Genomic DNA, 20,952 nt, shown 5'->3' with positions numbered 1-20,952 from the left:
TTTCAGTTTAAAAAAGGCACTGCTCAATGGGTATGCATCACCCCTGCTGGATTAACATTCATTTATTATGGCATTAAGCACCATATAAGCTATGTATCTCACATATGAATGAAGTCATAGATTTGTATTGATTTTCACAGCCAGTTACCTCTTATTTTGTTGGCTAGTATGGAATACATAATTAATGTGTTGTTGTAGCAACCATGTAGACTATTAATGTTACCTACCTATATTACCGTATCTTAAAATAGTTTTGTAAGTTACTCATTGGACAGTAGGTAAGTTATGCCATGAAAATATTTTTTTCACCAATAGTTATGTTTAGCCATCCCTATATTGGGGACTTTAGACAACTCGGATAAAGCAGCTTTTTTGTTAAAACATTTCTAATTTGAAGAAAGAACCACTGTTAATACCAACCAAATCCAACATGAAGCACAGTTGGAAGAAACGTTAGGAATTTGTTTGATTGACTTTCATTGTGAATCAGGAGAGAGGGATTTTGTATTCAATTTGTGCTTATTGAAAAGGTGGCAAACCTAAGCTGGCTTCAGATTTGATGCTCTTGTCCCTTTTCCTTTAACAGTCCTATTCTTTTGGACATTTTCTCATTTCACATTCTAGCCATAACTTTTTCTCTTTCATTGGTGTTAGTGTAAAGTCGCTAGACATATTTGAAAGTAATTAACAGTCTGGCCTTTGTTTAATCGTTAGAAGGCCAAAAGTTTGAACATTTCATTATTTAAGCAACTAAACATATGTTACATATTCATTTTATTTCCATATATACTTACTGTGTCTTAAGAGATAATGAATGAGTTACGTCGACCTGTTTGCACAACAGAACCATAGCTGTGGGTGGGCTTGGCTGAACCTAAAGCCTGTTCAATCAGTCCAAAGTTCAGTGAGTTTGTATTTTACTTATGGGGCATTATTTTGAAAATATACTGTGAAGGACAGCAGGGTCCTATGCCCGGCAGGGACGCCCCTGCTGCTTATATTCCAGGGGAGCCATCATGGGCAGTCCAATACCTCCTTGGCTAACGGTGATTCCTCAACCACCCGCAGGGCTCCATGGGAGATGGAGTCTTCCACAGCCTTGTTGGGAGCTCGGATGGCCGCTAGGGGGAGCTGCATGGACTCAGCAGCCTGGCTGGACGAATCTTCAGCCCCACCCGGAGGTGCAATTAGGACCAAGTGGTCAAGCACCGGGAACACTTCCGGGTGGGTTATAAAAAGGAACAGCCACCACCACTTGAGGAGCCAGAGTTGGGAGGAAGGAGACGAAGCTTGAGGAGGAGTGGTGGTAGAGGAAGAAAAGTGTGTTGTGTTTGGGCTGTGTGGCATGAGGAAGATGTGCACCCACGGTGAAGAAAAATAAAGTCTTTGTGTTTTTATACGTGCCTCCATGTCTTTCTGTTTCGGGTCAGGCGCCTATATAGCGCCTTTGTTACAATACTTAAGTCTAAAATATGTTTTTGAAATAAGGCCCTCTACCCTTCAGTGTATTGCATTATAATTACTGTATGTAGTGCAGTTCAAAAGAATTTGGCACAGTAACAGTCACTGGCCTAGATAAGTGCTGCTTAACCCACGTGTGCATACAAGAGATAGAGAGACTGTATATTGAATTTTCTGTGCATATCTGTTATTTAAAAAACCTGCACGGTTTAACCTAGTTTTTTGGAAATATCTCACTACTTTTACAAGCCAAGTAAAGGTTTTTATTGACACTTTTATCCAAGTATAGAATCAGTTTGGAAACAAAAGTACAGTGTGCATATTTTGAGAGCACAGTAATGTGACTATCAGCTGTCAAATGCAAATGCAATTGTTTTAACTTGTATTCGTTTAAGTTATCTGGTGGAATCTCAACATGGGCTGCACTATAAAGTTGCAGCAAGGATAAACCTATTCAAGTTTCAAACTATATTGCTATCTCTCTGCCTTTGCCTAGTCTATAATTAAAATAAAATGAGCTGGACCATAAGTTCATTCCAAAATAAAATGTATTTGTTTCAAATGACAGACAGAACAAAGGCTCTTTTTCACACCAGGACTTTATTTTAAATAATAAAAATAGTCTTGTTGCTCTGATTTAATAATCCATCCATCCGTTATCCAACCCAATACATCCTAACTACAGGGATACAGGGGTCTGCTGGAGCCAATCCCAGCCAACACAGGGCGCAAGGCAGGAAACAACCACCGGGCAGTGTGCCAGCCTACCACAGGGCACACACACACACAAACCCACACACAAGGGACAATTTAGAATCGCCAATGCACCTAACCTGCATGTCTTTGGACTGTGGGAGGAAATCGGAGTACCCTGAGGAAACCCACGCAGACACGGGGAGAACATGCAAACTCCACGCAGAGAGGACCCGGGAAGAGAAGCCAGGTCTCCTAACTGCGAGGTAGCAGCACTACCCACTGCGCCACCGTGCCACCCCTGATTTAATAATGTTTCAGTTTTTTTATTTTTTGCATACATATTATGTACTAATTATTTTTTCAGTTACATAGCCAAAAATATCAGTGTACACATGGTAAGATAAATCAGGAAGTCTATGATGATTGTATGATTATAAACCCTATCCTGAAATTCAAGCTTAAAAGCTAATACGTGGCCATGACACAAGTATTGGTTTTCACAAAGTTTGCTGTTTCAGTGTTTTTAGATCTTTTTGTCAGACGTTTCTATGGTATACTGAAGTATAATTACAAGCATTTCATAAGTTTCAAAGTTTTTTTATTGACAGTTACATTAAAATTTATGCAAAGAGTCAATATTTGCAGTGCTGGCCCTTCTTTTTCAAGACCTCTGCAATTTGCCCTGGCTTGCTGTCAATCAACTTCTGGGCCAAATCCTGACAGATGGCAGCCCATTCTTGCATAATCAATGCTTGGAGTTTGTCAGAATTTGTGGGTCTTTGTTTGTCCACCCTCCTCTTGAGGATTGACCACAAGTTCCCAATGGGGTTAAGGTCTGGGGAGTTTCCTGCCCAAGGACCCCAACATTTCGATGTTTTATTCCACGAGCCACTTAGTTATCAATTTTGCCTTATGGCCCAGTGCTCCATCATGCTGGAAAAGGCATTGTTCGTCATCAAACTGTTCTTGGATGGTTAGGAGAGGTAACTCTTGGAGGATGTTTTGGTCCCATTCTTTATTCATGGCTGTGTTCTTAGACAAAATTGTGAGTGAGCTCTGCATTGCCTTGGCTGAGAAGAAACCCCACACATGAATGGTCTCAGAATGCTTTACTGTTGGCATGACACATGACTGATGGCGGTACCCACCTTTTCTTCTCCAGACAATCTTTTTTCCAGATGCCCCAAACAATAGGAAAGGGGGTTCATCAGAGAAAATTGCTGTACCCCAGCAGTCCTCAGCAGTCCAATCCCTGTACCTTTTATAGAATATCAGTCTGTCCCTGATGTTTTTTCTTGGCTTCTTCGCTACCCTTCTTGACACCAGGCCATCCTCCAATAGTCTTCGCCTCACTGTGTGCGCAGATGTACTCACACCTCTCTGCTGCCATTCCTGACCAAGCTCTGCGCTGGTGGTGCCCGCAGCTGAATCAACTTTAGGAGACGGTCCTGGCACTTGTTGGACTTTCTTGGGTGCCCTGAAGCCTTCTTCACAACAGCGGTAGAAATGGGTTTTTTGGGATTACAGTAAATTCATTTTCATGGCAAAGATGGACTTTGTAATTAATTGCAATTCATCTGATCATTATTTGTAGCATTCCGGAGTAGATGCAAATTGCCGTCATAAAATTGAGGCAGCAAACTTTGTGAAAATTAATATCTGTGTCATTCTCAAACCTTCTGGCCACGACTGCACTACATAAAGGCTGGATTGTAAGTTTTTGGAATTGTGGCTCGATCTTGGCAGGATGGTAAGTTAGAGCCTGAGCCATCCACCATTTCACAGTCCCATTCAAAGATAAATTCCTAGCTATGCCCTGTTGCCAGTATTTCTCCTTATACCTCTTTGATGTCTATGATGTTCTAGTCATTGGTCAGTCAACCAAGTTTACCCTCAGGATAAAATGCTCAAATTAACTGTAGCGGGCACCAGAGAATCCTGATGCCTAGCAGTGAGTATGATTCCTGGCTCTGTGGAGCGAGCTGGCATTTACACATGAGCACAACAGTTATTTTCATGGCATGCCACTTTCCTAGTACATATCAGAGTTGTGGATGTAGGGTTCATTTGTGAATTTGTACTTGTCCTGGTATGAGGGTATATAGAAGTGTGTATGAGTGTGCTGTGAAGTGGACTGGTGCTCCCAAGTGTTTTGTCTGCTTGTAACTCTTACCTGCATCAAGTAACACAAGAAAGAGAAAACTGGAAAGTTGGATATTGAGTGTACTCCACAAAAGACATTATGTCTTCAGATAAAACCATTGCCAGTGCCTCAGTTATTCCAAAAAGAAACTAAAGTGAAATGTTCTATACTGTTTATAATAAACCTTAGAAACAGGTGCAGGACATAAAGTATGCAATCAGGTAGTTCTACACAAGAGTACTCATTGAGCAATTAACATATACAAAGATGCTAAAGATCAAGAATTAAAATGGGCAACCCTTGTTGCTGATTATATTGGCTCAAAGAGGACAGTTGATTGTTAGAGTGTGTTTGGCAGGCATGTCAGTGACAATGACTGGTCTGCTTGTTGATGTCTTATGAGAAATAATGGCTGAATTTACCATAGAGTCCAAGTGGGTAGATGTCATTAGAGAGGTGCAACTGTGGAAGAAACCAAAAGCCCCATGACTCTAATTTTCATGTGATGATTCAAGATGGGTACTTGCATTAATTTAAGATTCAATGAAAAATAGATAAGCGGCTCTGAATTGTTTAACTTTAAAAAACAGATTAAGGCACAAGCAAGAATTTTTAACAAAAGTCACAGTTACTTTGAACCTGTTGTAGACCATAAACTCAAAAAAGGGTAAAGTAAATAAAAATGAATACTAAATAAAAGGAAAGGACATATGATGCAAACTTTTAGTCCAGGTAAGCAGTAGTCTCTTATGGTAAGCAGAGGCCCAATATTCAAGGGTGCCCTTTTTTACTTTTATTTATTTAATTATTTAGTTTTGCTAGTCACTGTTCGTGCCACCAGTGCCTATTTACTGCCTCCTGTATTTGCTTCTGTCACCGTAAAGGTAGTCAGGGTTACTCTTGCTAGGTACATGATGCACATACATTTTTTTCTTCTTATGATTACTTATTCTTTATTGTGTCTTTAACATAGTGAATTGCTGCAATCATTAGAGTACAGCTAACAGACGGTGAAGCTATTTAGATCACCGATTGCTGCAGCTTCTCTGGTGTGACATTATTATTTCTAGAAACTGTGCTCTTTGTCTCTCTCTCTCTCTTTCTCCCTGTAAAGCAAGTTTGTGGTAATCAGACCATTCAGTTTTTGGAACTTCTTGTTTTGAATTTTGCATTTCAATTTATGGGTTAGGTATTTTGTGAATACAGAATTATTCTTGGTTTATTTCATTTCAAGTCAGATAAATTATTAACTACTCTGTTTTTATGATCTTTGATGTTTTGACTTTTTATTTTATTCAAATTTTTCTTTTAATCTGCTCTCTATATATAAAATCTTAAGCCTAAAAGTGCAACGATTTTATGTCACGTTTTTTGTCACACTTTAAATCAGGCTTATTTTAAAACCTACATATATATGTTTGGTATCATTCTTTTCAGAGTTTATTAAACTTTAATGTGATGTTGTTAGATTTTCAGATTCTTATTCTGTTTTTAAATTATTTAAAATATCAAGAAAGTTGTGGTTTTTAATATCAAGAAAGTTGTGGTTTTTATTTTTGATTGAGTAAACTTTCTTTCACAGGAACAAACTATTAAAAACAATTATCTATTCATAACACCAATGTTTGTATTTAGGTGATTTAGTAAGCTGAAGGTCGAGACGCTAAAGGAGCCGCTGAGGTTGGGCGCCAAAGGAGCCAGGGGGGCTTGCCCCCCTAGTATTTAATAAAAGTTTACTTAATAGTTCAAGTTATATGTAGGTGTTTTTACGATCTTGACCTCTTCTTTGGAGAAAGTTCCTTACAGTTCCACAAGTCCAACAATTTGCCAGCCATTTTATAAAAGATGGCTGTGCCCATTAAACAACATCCAAAATTTATTTAAAACAAAGGAAAGATCTCTCCAAAAAACTTTAGCGTTAGTATGTATTTAGTTTTTAGCTGAGAACTTTGGTTGCTGGTCTAAGATCTTCTGCACTGGACTGTGCTTCATTTGAAAAACCCTTTGATTCACCTTAAAAGAGTAACAAAAAAACAAATCATCACTCATTATTGCAATTTTCTGAAAAGACTTTTAAGGAAGTTCAAGCAAGTCATGACATAAGAGCTGTGACAAATTAAGAGTACGAGAAAAACAGAAATGGAAGGTAAGAGGGAGAGGACCTTTACTTTTTAGTTATAAAGTGGGCAGATGTGCCACCCAACCTATTAGGTAAATGTCTAATGCCTATGGTAGTTAGGCCTAGTGAACGAGCAAGGAATCTGTTTTAACGTTTTCTATTTAGGTGCAGGATGAGATGTCCTGGGTGTTATATTTGATACACTAACCATAACGTTTTGTATCTGTGGTGTCTCTGGCATTATTTCAGGTATGTAAGAAGCACTCTATTGCAGTTACAATGGATTATAACTACCAGGATGGCATCTCTCAAATTGTGGTCTAAGCACTAAATTGGCCTTTTAATGCCATTATCTATATATAATATATACTGTATATAATAGTGTGACGTCTTGCAATTAATGTTTACAATGGTTACAATTTACTGTGTTTAGGAGAGGCTCTGGGTTGCTTGTGACCATATAGAGAGACAGAAGGTACTACGTGCGAGGGGAGGAGATGGGAAGGAAGGAGGTGTGTGTGCACGTGTGTATGAATGAGGAGATGGAGAAAGGAAGCTTTGAGAGTGAACACAGAAAGTAATTTTCAAAAATGGTGTATAAAAAGGGTTAAAGACAGCATGATGACACTTAATTGTTTTAGAGGTATGCCTAGTGACCCTAAACAGTGGGCTGGGGAAGTTTTGTTGCTGTTCTGTTCAGTTCTTGTTTTTCAATAAACTCAGCATGTTTGGAGCACCACATTACAAGCACCTATTTTTGTGTCTAACTCTCCTTAGTTGCTACACTGTATATGTATGTATATGTGTGTGTGTGTGTGTGTGTGTGTGTATATGTATATTCAATCTGAAACCAAAATCTTTAAATCTGTATAATGCGTAGCTTCTAACAGAATTATTATTCTTGATCATATCCTTTTATTCTTGGGATGAATGTATCTCACCAAGATACTTTTATGTTAAAATAGATCTGTTGTATTTCTTTAGCTGAAATCCGAAAGATGTATTGTACCAAATAATTGGTATTTATACTTATAATGAAAAGGGCAATGAAAAAGAGTTGAGTCAACCCTGTAAAAATTACCCATCCATCTATCCATCGATTTTCAAATGCAGTTATGGATTTGTGGGAGCCAGGTCATTGCAGTGCATGTTCTTACCCATACTTACTTCAGGCCAATTCAGAGTGATGAAATGAGCTAATCTACATGTCTGTGGGATGGTGTTGGCATTTGAATTTCTGAAGAAAAACCTACACACATGCAATAGACTTAGTACTTATTGATAGGGACCAGACTGGAGTTGGAAGTCAGAGATAATTAAATAAATACAAATAAATATCTATTGAGTTACATTGTTGTCACATCTAGATCATATATTATTAAATTCTTCATGCAATAAAAACGAGTGCAATATTCGCACCAGACATAATAATCTTTATAAGTACTTGGGTGCTCTGCCCTCTGTTCGCTTCACTCAGCCACCCCCAGGTTTGGTTTACCGGATATACAACTTAAAGAGATTGTTATTTTCATTGGAATTGTTACATATGCATTATTTTTACTTTTACTTTAAAACTTTTGTAAAAACAACACTTCTCCTTATGGTTTAAATCTCTATCTTTTCTCGTATAAAGCTACTCATGTTGTGAAGGGGCGGCGGGGGGCGGCTGAATGCACGCTAAGGAGATGCCTTCGGATCAGCTGCTATCTCTCTGCTGCTATGGCGAGCTCCTTGTTCTACTTGTCGCACTGCGCATCAGTCATTTAAAAGCCTGTACAGCACCTGTCCTTTTGCCACTTCGCGTCTCAGCCATTCTTGTTGTAAAGGAGTCGGGGGGGGGTGAACGCAAACTAGGGAGAAGTGGTCGGATCATCTGCTGGCTTGCTGCTGCTGGCGAGCTGCGTGTTCTGCTTATCGCTTGTCGTTGTTTTAAGCTCTTGGAGCACATGAAGTATGTCTGCCAAAAGCATTCCAACAACTTCTAGGTTAGATGTTAGTCAACTGGGTTTAAATGTTTTCTCACTGCCTTGTCTCGCGTAACGTCAAATTGTCTTCCAAGAAGATCACTTCTCGTCTTCCTAGTGTCCCTCCCAAGATTTTTTTTTTATAATAGAGAGATATTCCTCTTAACTTATGGTAACTAATGAAGCTTATAAACTATTCTAGATGAACTGACATATACTGTAGTTCAATGGCCCTGGGGATCATTTTCAGTTCTCTTCTGTTTTAAAGTAAAACATAAAGCTCTTCAAAACAAAAGAGTTTCCAGATGCTTCTTTTGTATTAAGCTTGCTGTCACTTTTTGAGTAGAACAAAAAGTTAAAATAGGACATCACACATTTATCTGCTTATAAAAATGTTGAATAAGTAGAAATTTTTTAGAAAGGTTTAAAAGCAGGTTAGCACAGTCATATAGTGGTTAAAAATTCTGTCTCACAGCTGCAGGGTCCAGGACTCAAATTCTCATTGTGTCTGCATTTGTTTTACTACGGGTACTCAATTTTTTTTCTGAAATATATCACATTTGAACTTTTAGGTTAATTGCCAGGTTGATTCTTAATGAGTTAACAAGCCCACTCCAGGTTGATTCCCACCTTGTTGACAAAGCTCCCTGCGGTCCTGAAATCGATTTAGGCAGATCAGGGCTAATTTTGAAATGTTATTCGTCTTATATATGACACTTTAAATGTCCTAGTCCCTATTTACTTATATTAATTTATCAATATATACAAACCAGAGCATGCATTGCAATCTCAAGATAGGAGGTTGTGCTTTTAGCTACAGGGTTGCAAAGCTGTGGAATGATATGCCTGCTTGTGTAAGATCTGCCCCATAGGCTCAGCATCTAAATGCTGGCTGAAGATTAATTATTTTAGTCTAGCATACCATGATTAGAGCTTTTGATTAGATGTTTGTATTCAGAATCTTTGCTTAGTCATTTGCACAGAAGTACAAGTGGGACAATTCTAATATTATGTATTTGACAGCTTTCATTTTGAAATTCTTTGTGTGTGAGTCATAATGTTTTCCATTAGGCTTCTGTACAAAGTTGCGTATATGTTATTTGTCTTGATAGTGATGTTCTGTGAGTGAATCAATAAAGTTGGACTTCCTTTTACATTCTCTTTTTAATTGTTATGATACCCAAGACCTTGCAAAATTTATAGTAAACTGTTACAGTCAGCAGATATGGAGGTAGTGCTTAGGGGCCCTCATCAATGACAGGCTGGACTTGTCTCGCAACACAGAGAAACTATAAAAGAAAAGGATTAGCACACTCTTCTTTCTTAGAAGACTGAACTACTTTAATGTGGGTAGTGAAGTCCTTGGCATATTCTAAAACTCTGTCATGACCAGTCCCTTTTTAAAATATAGGGAGCCTATGAATCCAAGGCCATAAGGATTTGATCAAATTATTAGACAGTCCAGCATGAATTTATACTAATGTATAATATGCAGGAGGGATGGACAACTGGTCTGTGTAGGTCACCAGAATCGTGATTTTATGAAAACTTACCACGTGAAGGTAAAGGGTTAACATTCTCTACAAATGCTGCTGACTAGATTTTGCATTTTCCTTTTCTCCATTGTCATTTGGCCATATCTCATTTATAAATTTAATGGCCTTGCATTGTCTTAATTATATGTTAATTAGATTTAAAGTTCCTGTTCTTTTATAGATTCAACTTTGTTCATGTATGCAAATTATTTTTGTTTTAACTCTTTCTATCCTTGCATTAGGCTGTAAATGTGCACAAGTACTGTGAAGAACACTATATAAAAATGAATGCAATATGTTTATATTAAATTTTAATATATATATTTTTAAATTTCACATTTTGTCTGTTTCTACTTGGTTCTTCTATATTTGTGCAAACAAATCTAAATATTTCCTATAGATATACAATGTAAAGATGGTAGTACTAGAGTGTTGTACTGTGTTAGCCATTATGATTGTAGTGACAAGTCAAGTAAAATACCTTTTAGTTAGCCAATTAAAGGTGTCATTTTACTTGTCAATGTAGAGATGGTTAAGTCTTTACTATAGATAGTCTGGTTTGAGTTAGTACATGTTCGCAGATTTGATTTTTACTGGCAATTCTTCTTTAGTACTAGTTGAACTGTTTGTCTACATACTTATGGCAAGTATTTACATTAAATTAGTTTCTGTAAATTAAATTACATTCTAATTAGGGGGCTTCACACCCTGCTTACTTCGTTTGCCAACCCCAGGGGGATGGCACTGGGCACCCACTATCTTGCAACTGAGCCACTTGAAGGGCATCGGGGCACCCCTCCATTGAAGAAGAGTATGTGGGACACGGGAGGATGACGGTTTGGTCCTTAGTTATTATTGACAGAAAATCAGTTACTTAAGTATTTCACTACAAATGCCTATTTAAAATACCAATGAATAATTAAACATAGTAAAAAGTAAAAGCAGATGTAAAACATAATAAAAAGTAAATAAAAAATGTATTTGCCTTAACGCCTCGTCAAAAAAAAATATTATGAATTGCTTTATCCTCTAACTTACATTCTATAAATGTTGCTTTTTTGTATTTCTGTTTTTATATTGTTCAGGATATTTTTCTCTTTCTCATTCATTGGATGATTCTCTTTTTTCTTGATTTTTATTATATGCAGCTCTTTCTTTTCGATGTTCATTATAAGCTCTTGTCGTTGTTTTTCTATTGCAATCTAAAATTTGACGTTCTTAAAAAGATAATTTGCTTTTCTGCCTTGCCATTATAACCGACTGCTTTGATGGGCGAGTTAGCAGGATTGAGAATGTCACTGAGTGGTACAGAGAGAGGATGTGTGCAGTAGGAGTAACGATTGGGTGAGCGGTGTGGAAGGGAGTGCTCAAGGCTAAATAACGCGGACTCGACAGAAAACTTTTAATATTATAGAGAGATCTAATCAAATATTTGTCAATTATGACACTGGTGTTTCCATAAGTTTCCCGTACTTTGAGCTGAGTTAGAGTGTGTCGTTCATCTCCATTGTCAAGGTGTTTATGGCTGCCTTCTTACATTTCTATAGATCACATTCTACCTGTGTCTGTAAGGGTTTTCAGTGGGCTCTCCTTTTTCCTCTCAGTGCCAAAGGCATGCATTTTAAGTTCATAGGTGACTATAAACATTTCCAGTATAACTGGTATACTGTGAGATTAGAATGATTCTATGTATAAGATTCCCACTCCTCTAGTTTTCTTTGTAAAGCTGGAATGGAACATTTGGCCAGTCCAGTCTTTTTGCAGCCGGAACTAATCATTGCTTAGTAAGTGGGTCTCCCATAAAAATACTATTTTAGCGTTTAGACCTGTTAGGTGAGAGAGTACTTTCTTTCTCTTTGCGTGATTCAGGCCTTTAACATTCCAGCTCATCGTCAATTATTGCATTTTTAAAATATTTTCCTACAGAAAGTTTGGAGAAACAAAGGCCTACTTTTGGTCAGCACAAGTCAAGCATACCTTCTTTAGCAGCTGTCTTGTATGCTCATGGGTGGCAGGATGAAGTAGTGTCTTTGATTATTAGTCAGCAAAACCTGACAGATTTATGGCAATGTAACATACCCACTTATGAAAATGTAAGCAATGGGAAATGGAACTTAGAAAAGAATGGAACGTAGAAGAAATAAATATATAATATTGAACAGAGCTATGTATGACTTTGTTAAATGGTGTGACTCAAACCACTTACACCTGAACACCAGCAAGACCAAGGAACTGGTGGTAGATTTTAGGAGGCCCAGGCCCCTCATGGACCCCATGATTATCAGAGGTGACTGTGTGCAGAGGGTACAGACCTATAAATACCTGGGAGTGCAGCTGGATGATAAATTAGACCAGTCTGCCAATAATGATGCTCTGTGTAAGAAAGGTCAGAGCCGACTATACTTTCTTAGAAGGTTGGCGTCCTTCAACATCTGCAATAAGATGCTGCAGATGTTCTACCAGACAGTTGTGGCGAGTGCCCTTTTCTATGTGGTGGTGTACTGGGGAGGCAGCATAAAGATGAAGGACGTCTCATGCCTGGACAAACTGGTGAGGAAGGCAGGCTCTATTGTAGGAGTAAAGTTGGACAGTTTAACATCTGTAGCAGAGCGACGGGCACTAAGCAAACTCCTGTCAATCATGAAGAATCCACTGCATCCACTGAACAGGATCATCTCTAGACAGAGGAGTAGCTTCAGTGACAGACTTTTGTCACCGTCCTGCTCCACTGACAGACTGAGGAGATCGTTCCTCCCCCACACTATGCGACTCTTCAATTCCACCCGGGGGAGTAAATGCTAACATTACTCAAAGTTATTGTCTGCTTTTACATGCATTTTTATTACTATTTAATTTAATATTGTTTTTTTTTTTGTATCAGTATACTGCTGCTGGATTATGTGAATTTCTATCTGTACTGCTGGCTTCTCGCTTCTACAGTACACCTTAGATATTCTTTAACTTCTGTTATGTCTTTCATAATTTAAAGCTCAAGGTAATTCACTTACAGTATGTAATTTTTTTTTTCTTACAAACACTCTAGAGAGCTTGAGCGTATTCCAGCAACAGATGGGAAGACAATCATCTGCAGGGCACCCTTACACACTCTTCCTTATCTCAGGTCAATTTACAATAGTCTATCTAGCTATCCTAAAACTCTCACAGACACGTAGACAACCTTAAAACTCCATAAGACAGTGTGTTTCTTGTCTGTTTCTGTGGTTTGCTGTCGCCTGGTTTTCCTCTGCCCTTTTGAATGTTCTCTACAATTTCATAACAAAACTCATGACTCTTTTTGATACAACAGTCTATGTGCTAAAATTTTCTTCTTGAAGTAAGGTTTCTTCTCCCAAGTTGGATTTAGTAACTGGTGATCTCTCATGAGTTCAGAGAGATTCCATGGTTGTATCTAGCTTTAAAGGCTCTATGGAAAGAGTGCTTGCAGCCTCCCTAAGAGGCAATAAAGAAACATAGCTAGTCTTCAATGAAATGTGTGAGTGTGCCACTCGGATCAGGCAATTTCTGAGTGAAAAATGATGGTTCTCCCAGACACCTCCTGGTCCTGTCTTAGTCTGCAAAGATTTTAGGCAATCCTTGATTAACACTGCCAGTAATTTAGATAAACCCACAAGGTTAACTAAACACATATTACCTAATGCTGGAGCTACAGAAGGAGCTTAGTTCATCTGTGCCAAATAAGTGTACTTCTGAAAGGCAAGTGAGTGAAGGGACGAGCCAGTTTACTGTATCCCTGTCATGTCAAGTCTGCTCTTTTAGCAATAAAGACCTTGTGTAACATTGAAATCCCACTTCATTCTAAAATATGTACATTTGATCAATTGTGTAAATGCAATTCATCACTTTAGGTATTTTCTATCCAGTTCTTGAACCACTCAACCCAATTTTAGGATCATATATAGGATATATATATCCCAGCAACATCAAGCGAATGGCAGGGTCCAACCCTAGAAACCTGTCCATTATATGGCAGACTTATCCATGCTGGTTCAATTTAGTGTCATCCCTTAACTTAAGTGTACTAACTTATAGATGCCCTGGAAAATCACCACATACAGGGTGAATATGCAGTCTGTACACAGACAGGGACTGACCCAAGATTTCACATGAGGCCTCCAGTGCTATGATGCGGAAGTGCTAATCACTGTGATTAATGGTTTTTCATTTATTTCCAAGTTGAATCATAGATCCGAACTGGCAGCTGAGGGGCTTCTGAAAGAAATGATCTTTTATGAAAAACAAGGAACCCAGTTCCTTCTATAGTGCAATCCCACATCTGATTAGAAACTGTCCATTATAAAATATAATCACACATAAAAACTTCCATTCCATTATGCTGTGGCAGATAAGAATTGCTATATACTCTAATATGCATATTGTGAGACCCAGGTCCGAACACCACCAGACAGACACCACTTCTTTATAAAAAAACGCACCTTTATTGCTGATACACAGTCCCGCACAGCACACAGTGCTCCCAGCACCAATCACTCCCAACACGGGCCTTTCTCTCCCTGTCCGTGGGCCGCCTTTCCTCTCTTCACGGGAGCTTCGTCCTGCTCCCACTCCTGACTCTAGCTCCCTGATTGTAGGGAGGCAGCCTCTTTTATTCCCACCTGGATGTGCTCCAGGAGCCTGATGACACTCTTTCAGCAGGACTTCCTAAAATAGCGGAAGTGCTGCCCTTGCACCCTGGATCCCTGGAAGGATCTTCCTCCATCTTCCCAGGTGTGGCAGAAGTGAATGTTTCCCGGGCTCCATGAGGCTCTGGGTGCCCCCTGGCGATGGCCACAGGCCCCAATGGGCTTGAGTCGGGAGCAGAGAAGGACGGAGTTCGGGAAGAGAGGAAAGGAGGCTGCCTGTTTGGGGTTGTGGGTCACTTTATTTGTAAAGATGTACAATAAACGTGTGTTTGTATTTGAACCATCGGTGTCCGCCTGTCTGTGTCCGGGCCAGCCTCCACAGTATGTTTGGGATGTGAGAGTAAAACCATGTGACCCAATGAAGAACACTTGCTAATACAGAGAAAGTATGCAAATACCACTGTTATGTCACCCACCAGTATACCCTTTCTTTGATTAAAGTTTCATCCTTCACCCTTAAAAATAAAGGTGCCATAGTGGCTATTCAGAGAAATGCCACTGGGAAACCATTTTTGGCTTTTAAAAAATCATTCATATGAAGATTTGTGAAAGAACCTTTATTTATACTGTAGATCAGGTTCCATCAATAAGCATGAATAAATAGTAACAGATTTGTGAAATACCAATGGGTTGATGATTATAATAGAACTTTTGTTGCATACAATAACACAGGTTAGGTTCAGGTTTTCTTGCTCTGTTATATCCTATTAGGTAGCCTACTAAATATTCAATATTTCTGTTTTGTCCACATATTAGGAACCCTTTCAAAGCCCAAAGGACCAATTTCATATGCTAAGAAACCCTTTTCGGAATAAAATGGCAGTGTGTCAAGCAGCAGTTCTACAAGGAACTCTACATCCAGTAAAGTGCCATTTTAGAATAAATTTTTAAGAGTGTTCAACATATTTACTGAACCTGATTTATCCAGTTGTATACATCACAAGGGATTTGTCCTTTGCTAGCACAATCGGGCACAGAGCAGTTAACAGCTCTGAATGGGACATCACTCTCTTCACAGAGGTACCCTGTAAAGCTGGATCAAAAGTAGGAGACAAAGAGAGCAGATAAGAGGAGAACGCACCATGTGGAGTGAGGTTCATCACTGGAGTCCCTTTAGGGGTCTGTCTTGGGACTGTTGCTTTTTCTGATTTATATTAATGACTTAGATTTCAGTATACAGTAGTTAGTAGACTTGTCAAATTCACAGATGGTGCTAAAATTGCAGGAATGGCAGACACTGAGGAGAAAGCAAAAACAATTCAAGACGACATAGACAAGCTTCAGAACTGGGCAAACACTTGGAAAAAGCAGTTAGACATAGGAAAAGGGAACATCAAATACCAGAGGGAAGACACCATTCTACCTGAAGCACAGAAAGTGATTTAGGGTTTTATGTTGACACATTTTCATAACCTACACATTGCACAGAAGCTATTAAAAAGACAAATATAATGTTCAGTTATATTATAAAAACTGTTAAATATAAATCAAGAGACGTTATTTTCAAACAATGTAATGCGCTAGTGAGTCTGCATGTGGAGTATTGTCTCCAGTTCTGGTCAACACGGTACAAGAAAGACATACGTAGCAGCAGTTGATGCTGTTCAGGAGAGAGCAAGCAAGTCCATCCCAAGAATTAAGGACATGACCTACTTCTACAGACTTGGAGAATTAAATAAGTTTAGTCTCAAGCAAATCAGACTGTGTGGGGACCTAAACCAGGTTTGCAAAATTCTCAAAGGCATTGATAAAGTAGATCCAGCAGAATTCCTTTAACTTAATGGTGCATCACATACTAGAGGATGTCAGTGGAAATTAAGGGGAAATTCATTTAAGACTAAAGCCAGGAAGCATTTCTTTGCTCAAAGAGTTGTGGGAATCTGGAACAAAGTACCAACACATATAGTTGAAGCAGAAACTTGACAGCCTTTAAGACGTATCTGGATGTGATATTGGGACAGCTTAGCTATTAGCTAAATAAACAAATCTGATGGACTGAATGGTCTCCTCTAATTTCTTATGTTCTCTGTTGGAGGATACAACTCAGGCACACCTCCACGTTCACTCATTCAGCACTCATTTAGAGGCAGCCTAACACTTCTTTGGAAAGTGGGAAGAAAACCTACATAGACAAAGGGAGAATCAGCAAGCTCCACACAAAGTGATTAGACTGCAGTTCAGACCCAAGGTCTGGAGCTGTAAGGCAGTAGCATCTGGGTGCTGCGTTTGTTATAATCCATGTTATATAACAGTTCTGCGCTGAGAACAGAGAGCCTTCTTAAAGAAGTGATGTCTTATACAACACAAATACATACCCCAGGTCTCTTAAATAATCATTCTACTCTTCTTATTGAATAATGAATAAAAAGCTAGGTAAACCCTTTTTTTAATACATTTTTAGTGACTGAAATCTGACTTTTTTTTATCAAAAGTTGCAGAATAAAATTATAATCACCACATCAATCGTGATGCTCTCCAAGCGTTTATGTTTTGGGTAAATACAGTATAAGTGGATTTCCTTTACATTAAGATGTGAACGGTTTTGAAACACTTTTTCTGAGTGGGTGTTTTGGGACTAATAAAATAAACCCTTTTAACTGATATTGTAAATGGCTAAATCAAGGGGGTAAATTAGAATGGGACTAACTGCAAGATCAGCACCGAATAATTTTGGGCAGGCTCAGTGTTCGATCCAGCATACTTTCCCTGTCATTTGAGTTGGCTAATTGTTTATAGATGGTTGTCATTTTCATTTTTTCTCAATGAGTCAGTTGGAATTTGCTCCTCCATGGCAACTCATTATAAATCCCATTAATGCATCAAAAATCATTCCAAATGCTTTGTTTCCTCCAACCCGAAAGAAGACTGAGCTGCATAGTAATCCCTAGTAGCTGCATTGCATTTAATTGACACCTTTGATGTGGCCCTAAAAGAGCACCTGCACCTCCCACTGCTGCTCAGAGCGCGTCAAACTTACGCAGGAGCCACATCTGCCTATGATCGCGGTCCACCATTCATTACACGCTGCCGCCGGCTCCTGCCCCTTCCGATTCATTTATCTGTACTAGTTGTGCTGGCAGCTCAGAAAGGAGGATCGTGTACTTTGTGTGAGGGCTGTATTTTGAGCTTGAGCGCATATGTTGCAGTACATAGAAGGTAAGCAGTCAATTTATATGAATGCAGTCACTGGGTTTGCTTCTGTAAGTTTTCTTTTATGTGCTGTAACCATCTTTAAAAAAGCGCACTTTTTAAAAGGACATACAGCTTGCTACAGTAGCTTGTAGTAAGCTTCAGACGTGTAACATATGCTCTGTAGCCAAGCTAAGCTTCCAATATTCTGTTTGGTCTATATGGATATAGATTTATATAGATATGGACAGAAGAAACATGTTCCCGATTCATGTCTCAAACACTGGAACTGAGAACTGTTGGTCGTACAGTGCTTGCCATGAGTAAATTGAACCATTCAAGCAACAACAACGTGTTGGAGTCGAAATCTTTCACATTCATGAAGTGTGGTGCTCACTTCCAGCTCCCGTGTCCGGGAAAGTGTTTGTATTTTTTAATCAGTGCATCGAGAGACTGTCGGAGATTCAGCTTTTGTAGCGAAACCGCGCTCGTTTCCACAATATTAACAATAAGGTAGTTAATAAAAAGAAGAAGAAAGCATCGGTGTATATTTTGCACAGTTTAATACTTGAACAGCTACTTCATTTCTTATTGCATTATTTTATTATTACTTTTTTCGTCTCGATTTGCATTTTCAGCGTAGTGGCGGACAGTGGGTACTTAACGCTTGTACTGTTTTCCAAAGCTAGCGATTGCATCCTGTGATAATAAGTACTATAATAATCATTAGTACTGATGATTACAAACTCTGAAAGAAGAGATCAGTGTCCAGCTGCGCTCCCACTGTTGTTCTTTAACCAAAAAAAACTCCGTTTCGAAGACGCATCGCAAGCTTGTTTCCATGGGTCTTTCGCGATTCACTCTCGAATTGTTTTTGCCATCTGACACATTTAGGAGGGATTCAGAGAACATTTCTTTTTCTTATGTATTTTTTTTTTGTATCGAGCATTAATTTTCCGGCATATTTTTGTGCTTTATATCTGTGGTCCAGTCCAACTGGTTAATTTTACAGTTAAAACTTCTGATCAATAAAAGTGCTTGCTACGAAGCAAACCGTGTAGCCTAGTGCGAATGCATTGGGATTTAGGTTCAGTTGCCACCTCTAACTCTGTGACTTAATCTGCCAATACTTCCACTGTAAATATGGAAATACCTGAGCTCAGCGTGGTGTTGAGCTATACAGAAGACACTATCTAAAATAAAGGATGTACTATAGCGCCTTTCAAACAGAGCACATCCCCTAGTTTGACTCCTGGAGTTTTCACTATACATTTTGCATTTTCTCATGTCTATTTGATTAACGTCAATTTTCCTGGCATTGCTTAAAACATTTTCAGGTTAGTGTGAATGGTGATTCAAAACGGGTGATTGATGTCTGCTCAGAAGTGGATTAACACCTCACCAAAGCTTTGTCTGACTTGTGTCTGATACTCCCAGGAAGGAATCATGCTCCCCATGGTTATGAAATTGGATTACATGAGTTGAGTCAATGGATGATTAAATAAGGTGCTTTACCAAACCACAAACACCACAGAGTACCTGCATATATGTATACATAATGTTCTCAGATCTGCTTAATCCACTATAGGGTCATATTGGGACCAGCGTGTATGTGGGTATAGAGACCACTCATGCAAGGCCATTTTAGAATCAACAATTAAGCTAACATATTTGGGAATGCAAGAAGAAAATCGGAGACCCCAGAGGGGGAAAAACTCACATGAGCATGTTGAGAGCATACCAACCAATATGCAGACAGTGACCAGTCATGGGATCTGAACCCAGTACGCTGAATCAATGATTAATTAATGTTTTGGATCACCAGACTTTTTGGGCAAGTGTTTATAAACGAAAGTGACAAAACATCCAAGACATACGTTTTGAGAGGGACCCACTTTCACATCCAACTGTGTCAGTATGGTGGCGACAAATTTGTCAAAACATGGGTCACAGTGGAAGAAGATTAGGATCTCGCTGTATGATTTTAATTCTGCTTTATCTGCTTTCAGAAACACTTTAAAGTCTAAGAATAGATGGAAGCTGTGTGATAGAATTCCGCTGACAAAACTTCTCTCGGAAGTAGCACATGTGCTTAGCAAGGGCATGATGTGGTTTGAATTGGACATGTGAATGCATATTTAGGATGCCACTCTGATTTTTATTTTCAGTCAATGGGACTCCTGGAAGCCAGCTGTCCACTCCTCGATCTGGGAAGTCTCCTAGTCCATCACCGACCAGCCCTGGAAGTCTTCGCAAACAGAGGGTAAGCAATCTACTGTATTCCTACGGTACTCTTGGTATTTGTTAAATGTTAAACCAGACTTGTTGGAGGTACATAATGATGAGTATAGTCTGTGTCACACGTGTATTTCCTTAAAAATGCTGGCAAGATCTGAACTCAAAAGCCCATGCTCCTTAAATACTATTTCTATGGTCATGGGTGTTTTTTCTTTTAGTGCTATTTGCACGTTTCTCATAATGTTACTTATTTATCCTCAGGACTCACTAGGCTTGTAGCTTTACATCCGACACCGTCATACTGTAACACACTTACGAAATCCAAGAGAGATGGCTCATATAATTCAATTTGGGGCCTGTACATAAGCTCTTAATAACGGACTTGCTTAGGTATTTAGTGTTACACTAGCTGTGTGAATTGATTAAACAAAAGAATGTTTTGCAGTTTTATGACTTTTAACGGTGATGAACATGTGTTGAGATTATTTTTAACCAATTTCTAAATCAAGTATGCAATGAATACATTTTGTATAATATATTTTTAGTATGGAATAAAATACCTATGCCTTTATGGTTTAAAAGCAGCCTCTATTGTACATTTTGCTGTCTAAGAAGAAAAATAGCTACATGCCCAGCAGTGACAATTCTCTTAATGGAAAAGGTTAAATTTCAGATTTAAGAAGTAATGTTCATTGAATATGAAGCTTTGCCTATTTGTTATCCTCAAACCAAGATAAAGCCATGCAGGCCAAAATTTTCAAAAGTAATGATTTATTATTAAATAGCCACATGGGAGTGATGAAGAAAGTGAAATACACATATATGTCAAAGAACACAAGAGACTAGACCCGCTGCCTCTCTTGCCATACTTGTATACTTTCAGATTACTTTTTGCCAGGTAAAGTGGCTCATCCAGTAGCCTACCTTAATGTTATTCAACATGCTCTTTTATTTCTTTTCTACCTCAACCATGTAAAGTACTTTTTAAATGGTTTCATCACTCTTA

General features: G+C 38.7%; 1 protein-coding gene across 4 annotated transcripts in view; it reads left to right on the top strand.

Moving 5' to 3' along the window:
- Window positions 1-20,952, top strand: part of dclk1a (doublecortin-like kinase 1a) — a 401,030-nt gene that overhangs the window by 319,004 nt on the left and 61,074 nt on the right. For 3 of the 4 annotated variants that reach the window (XM_039745796.1, XM_039745797.1, XM_039745799.1), the window contains exon 6: window positions 19,877-19,971. In XM_039745796.1, coding sequence (XP_039601730.1) covers window positions 19,877-19,971 — 95 coding nt within the window. Of the gene's footprint in view, window positions 1-17,587; window positions 17,736-19,876; window positions 19,972-20,952 lie in introns of those variants that run through there. The other variant, XM_039745798.1, reaches the window with a different exon arrangement.

The sequence above is a fragment of the Polypterus senegalus genome, chromosome 2 (genome assembly GCF_016835505.1).
Source record: "Polypterus senegalus isolate Bchr_013 chromosome 2, ASM1683550v1, whole genome shotgun sequence".
Classification (NCBI taxonomy): domain Eukaryota; kingdom Metazoa; phylum Chordata; class Cladistia; order Polypteriformes; family Polypteridae; genus Polypterus; species Polypterus senegalus.
Note: the sequence above shows the minus strand (reverse complement) of the source record. Positions and strands in the feature narration are given on the sequence as shown.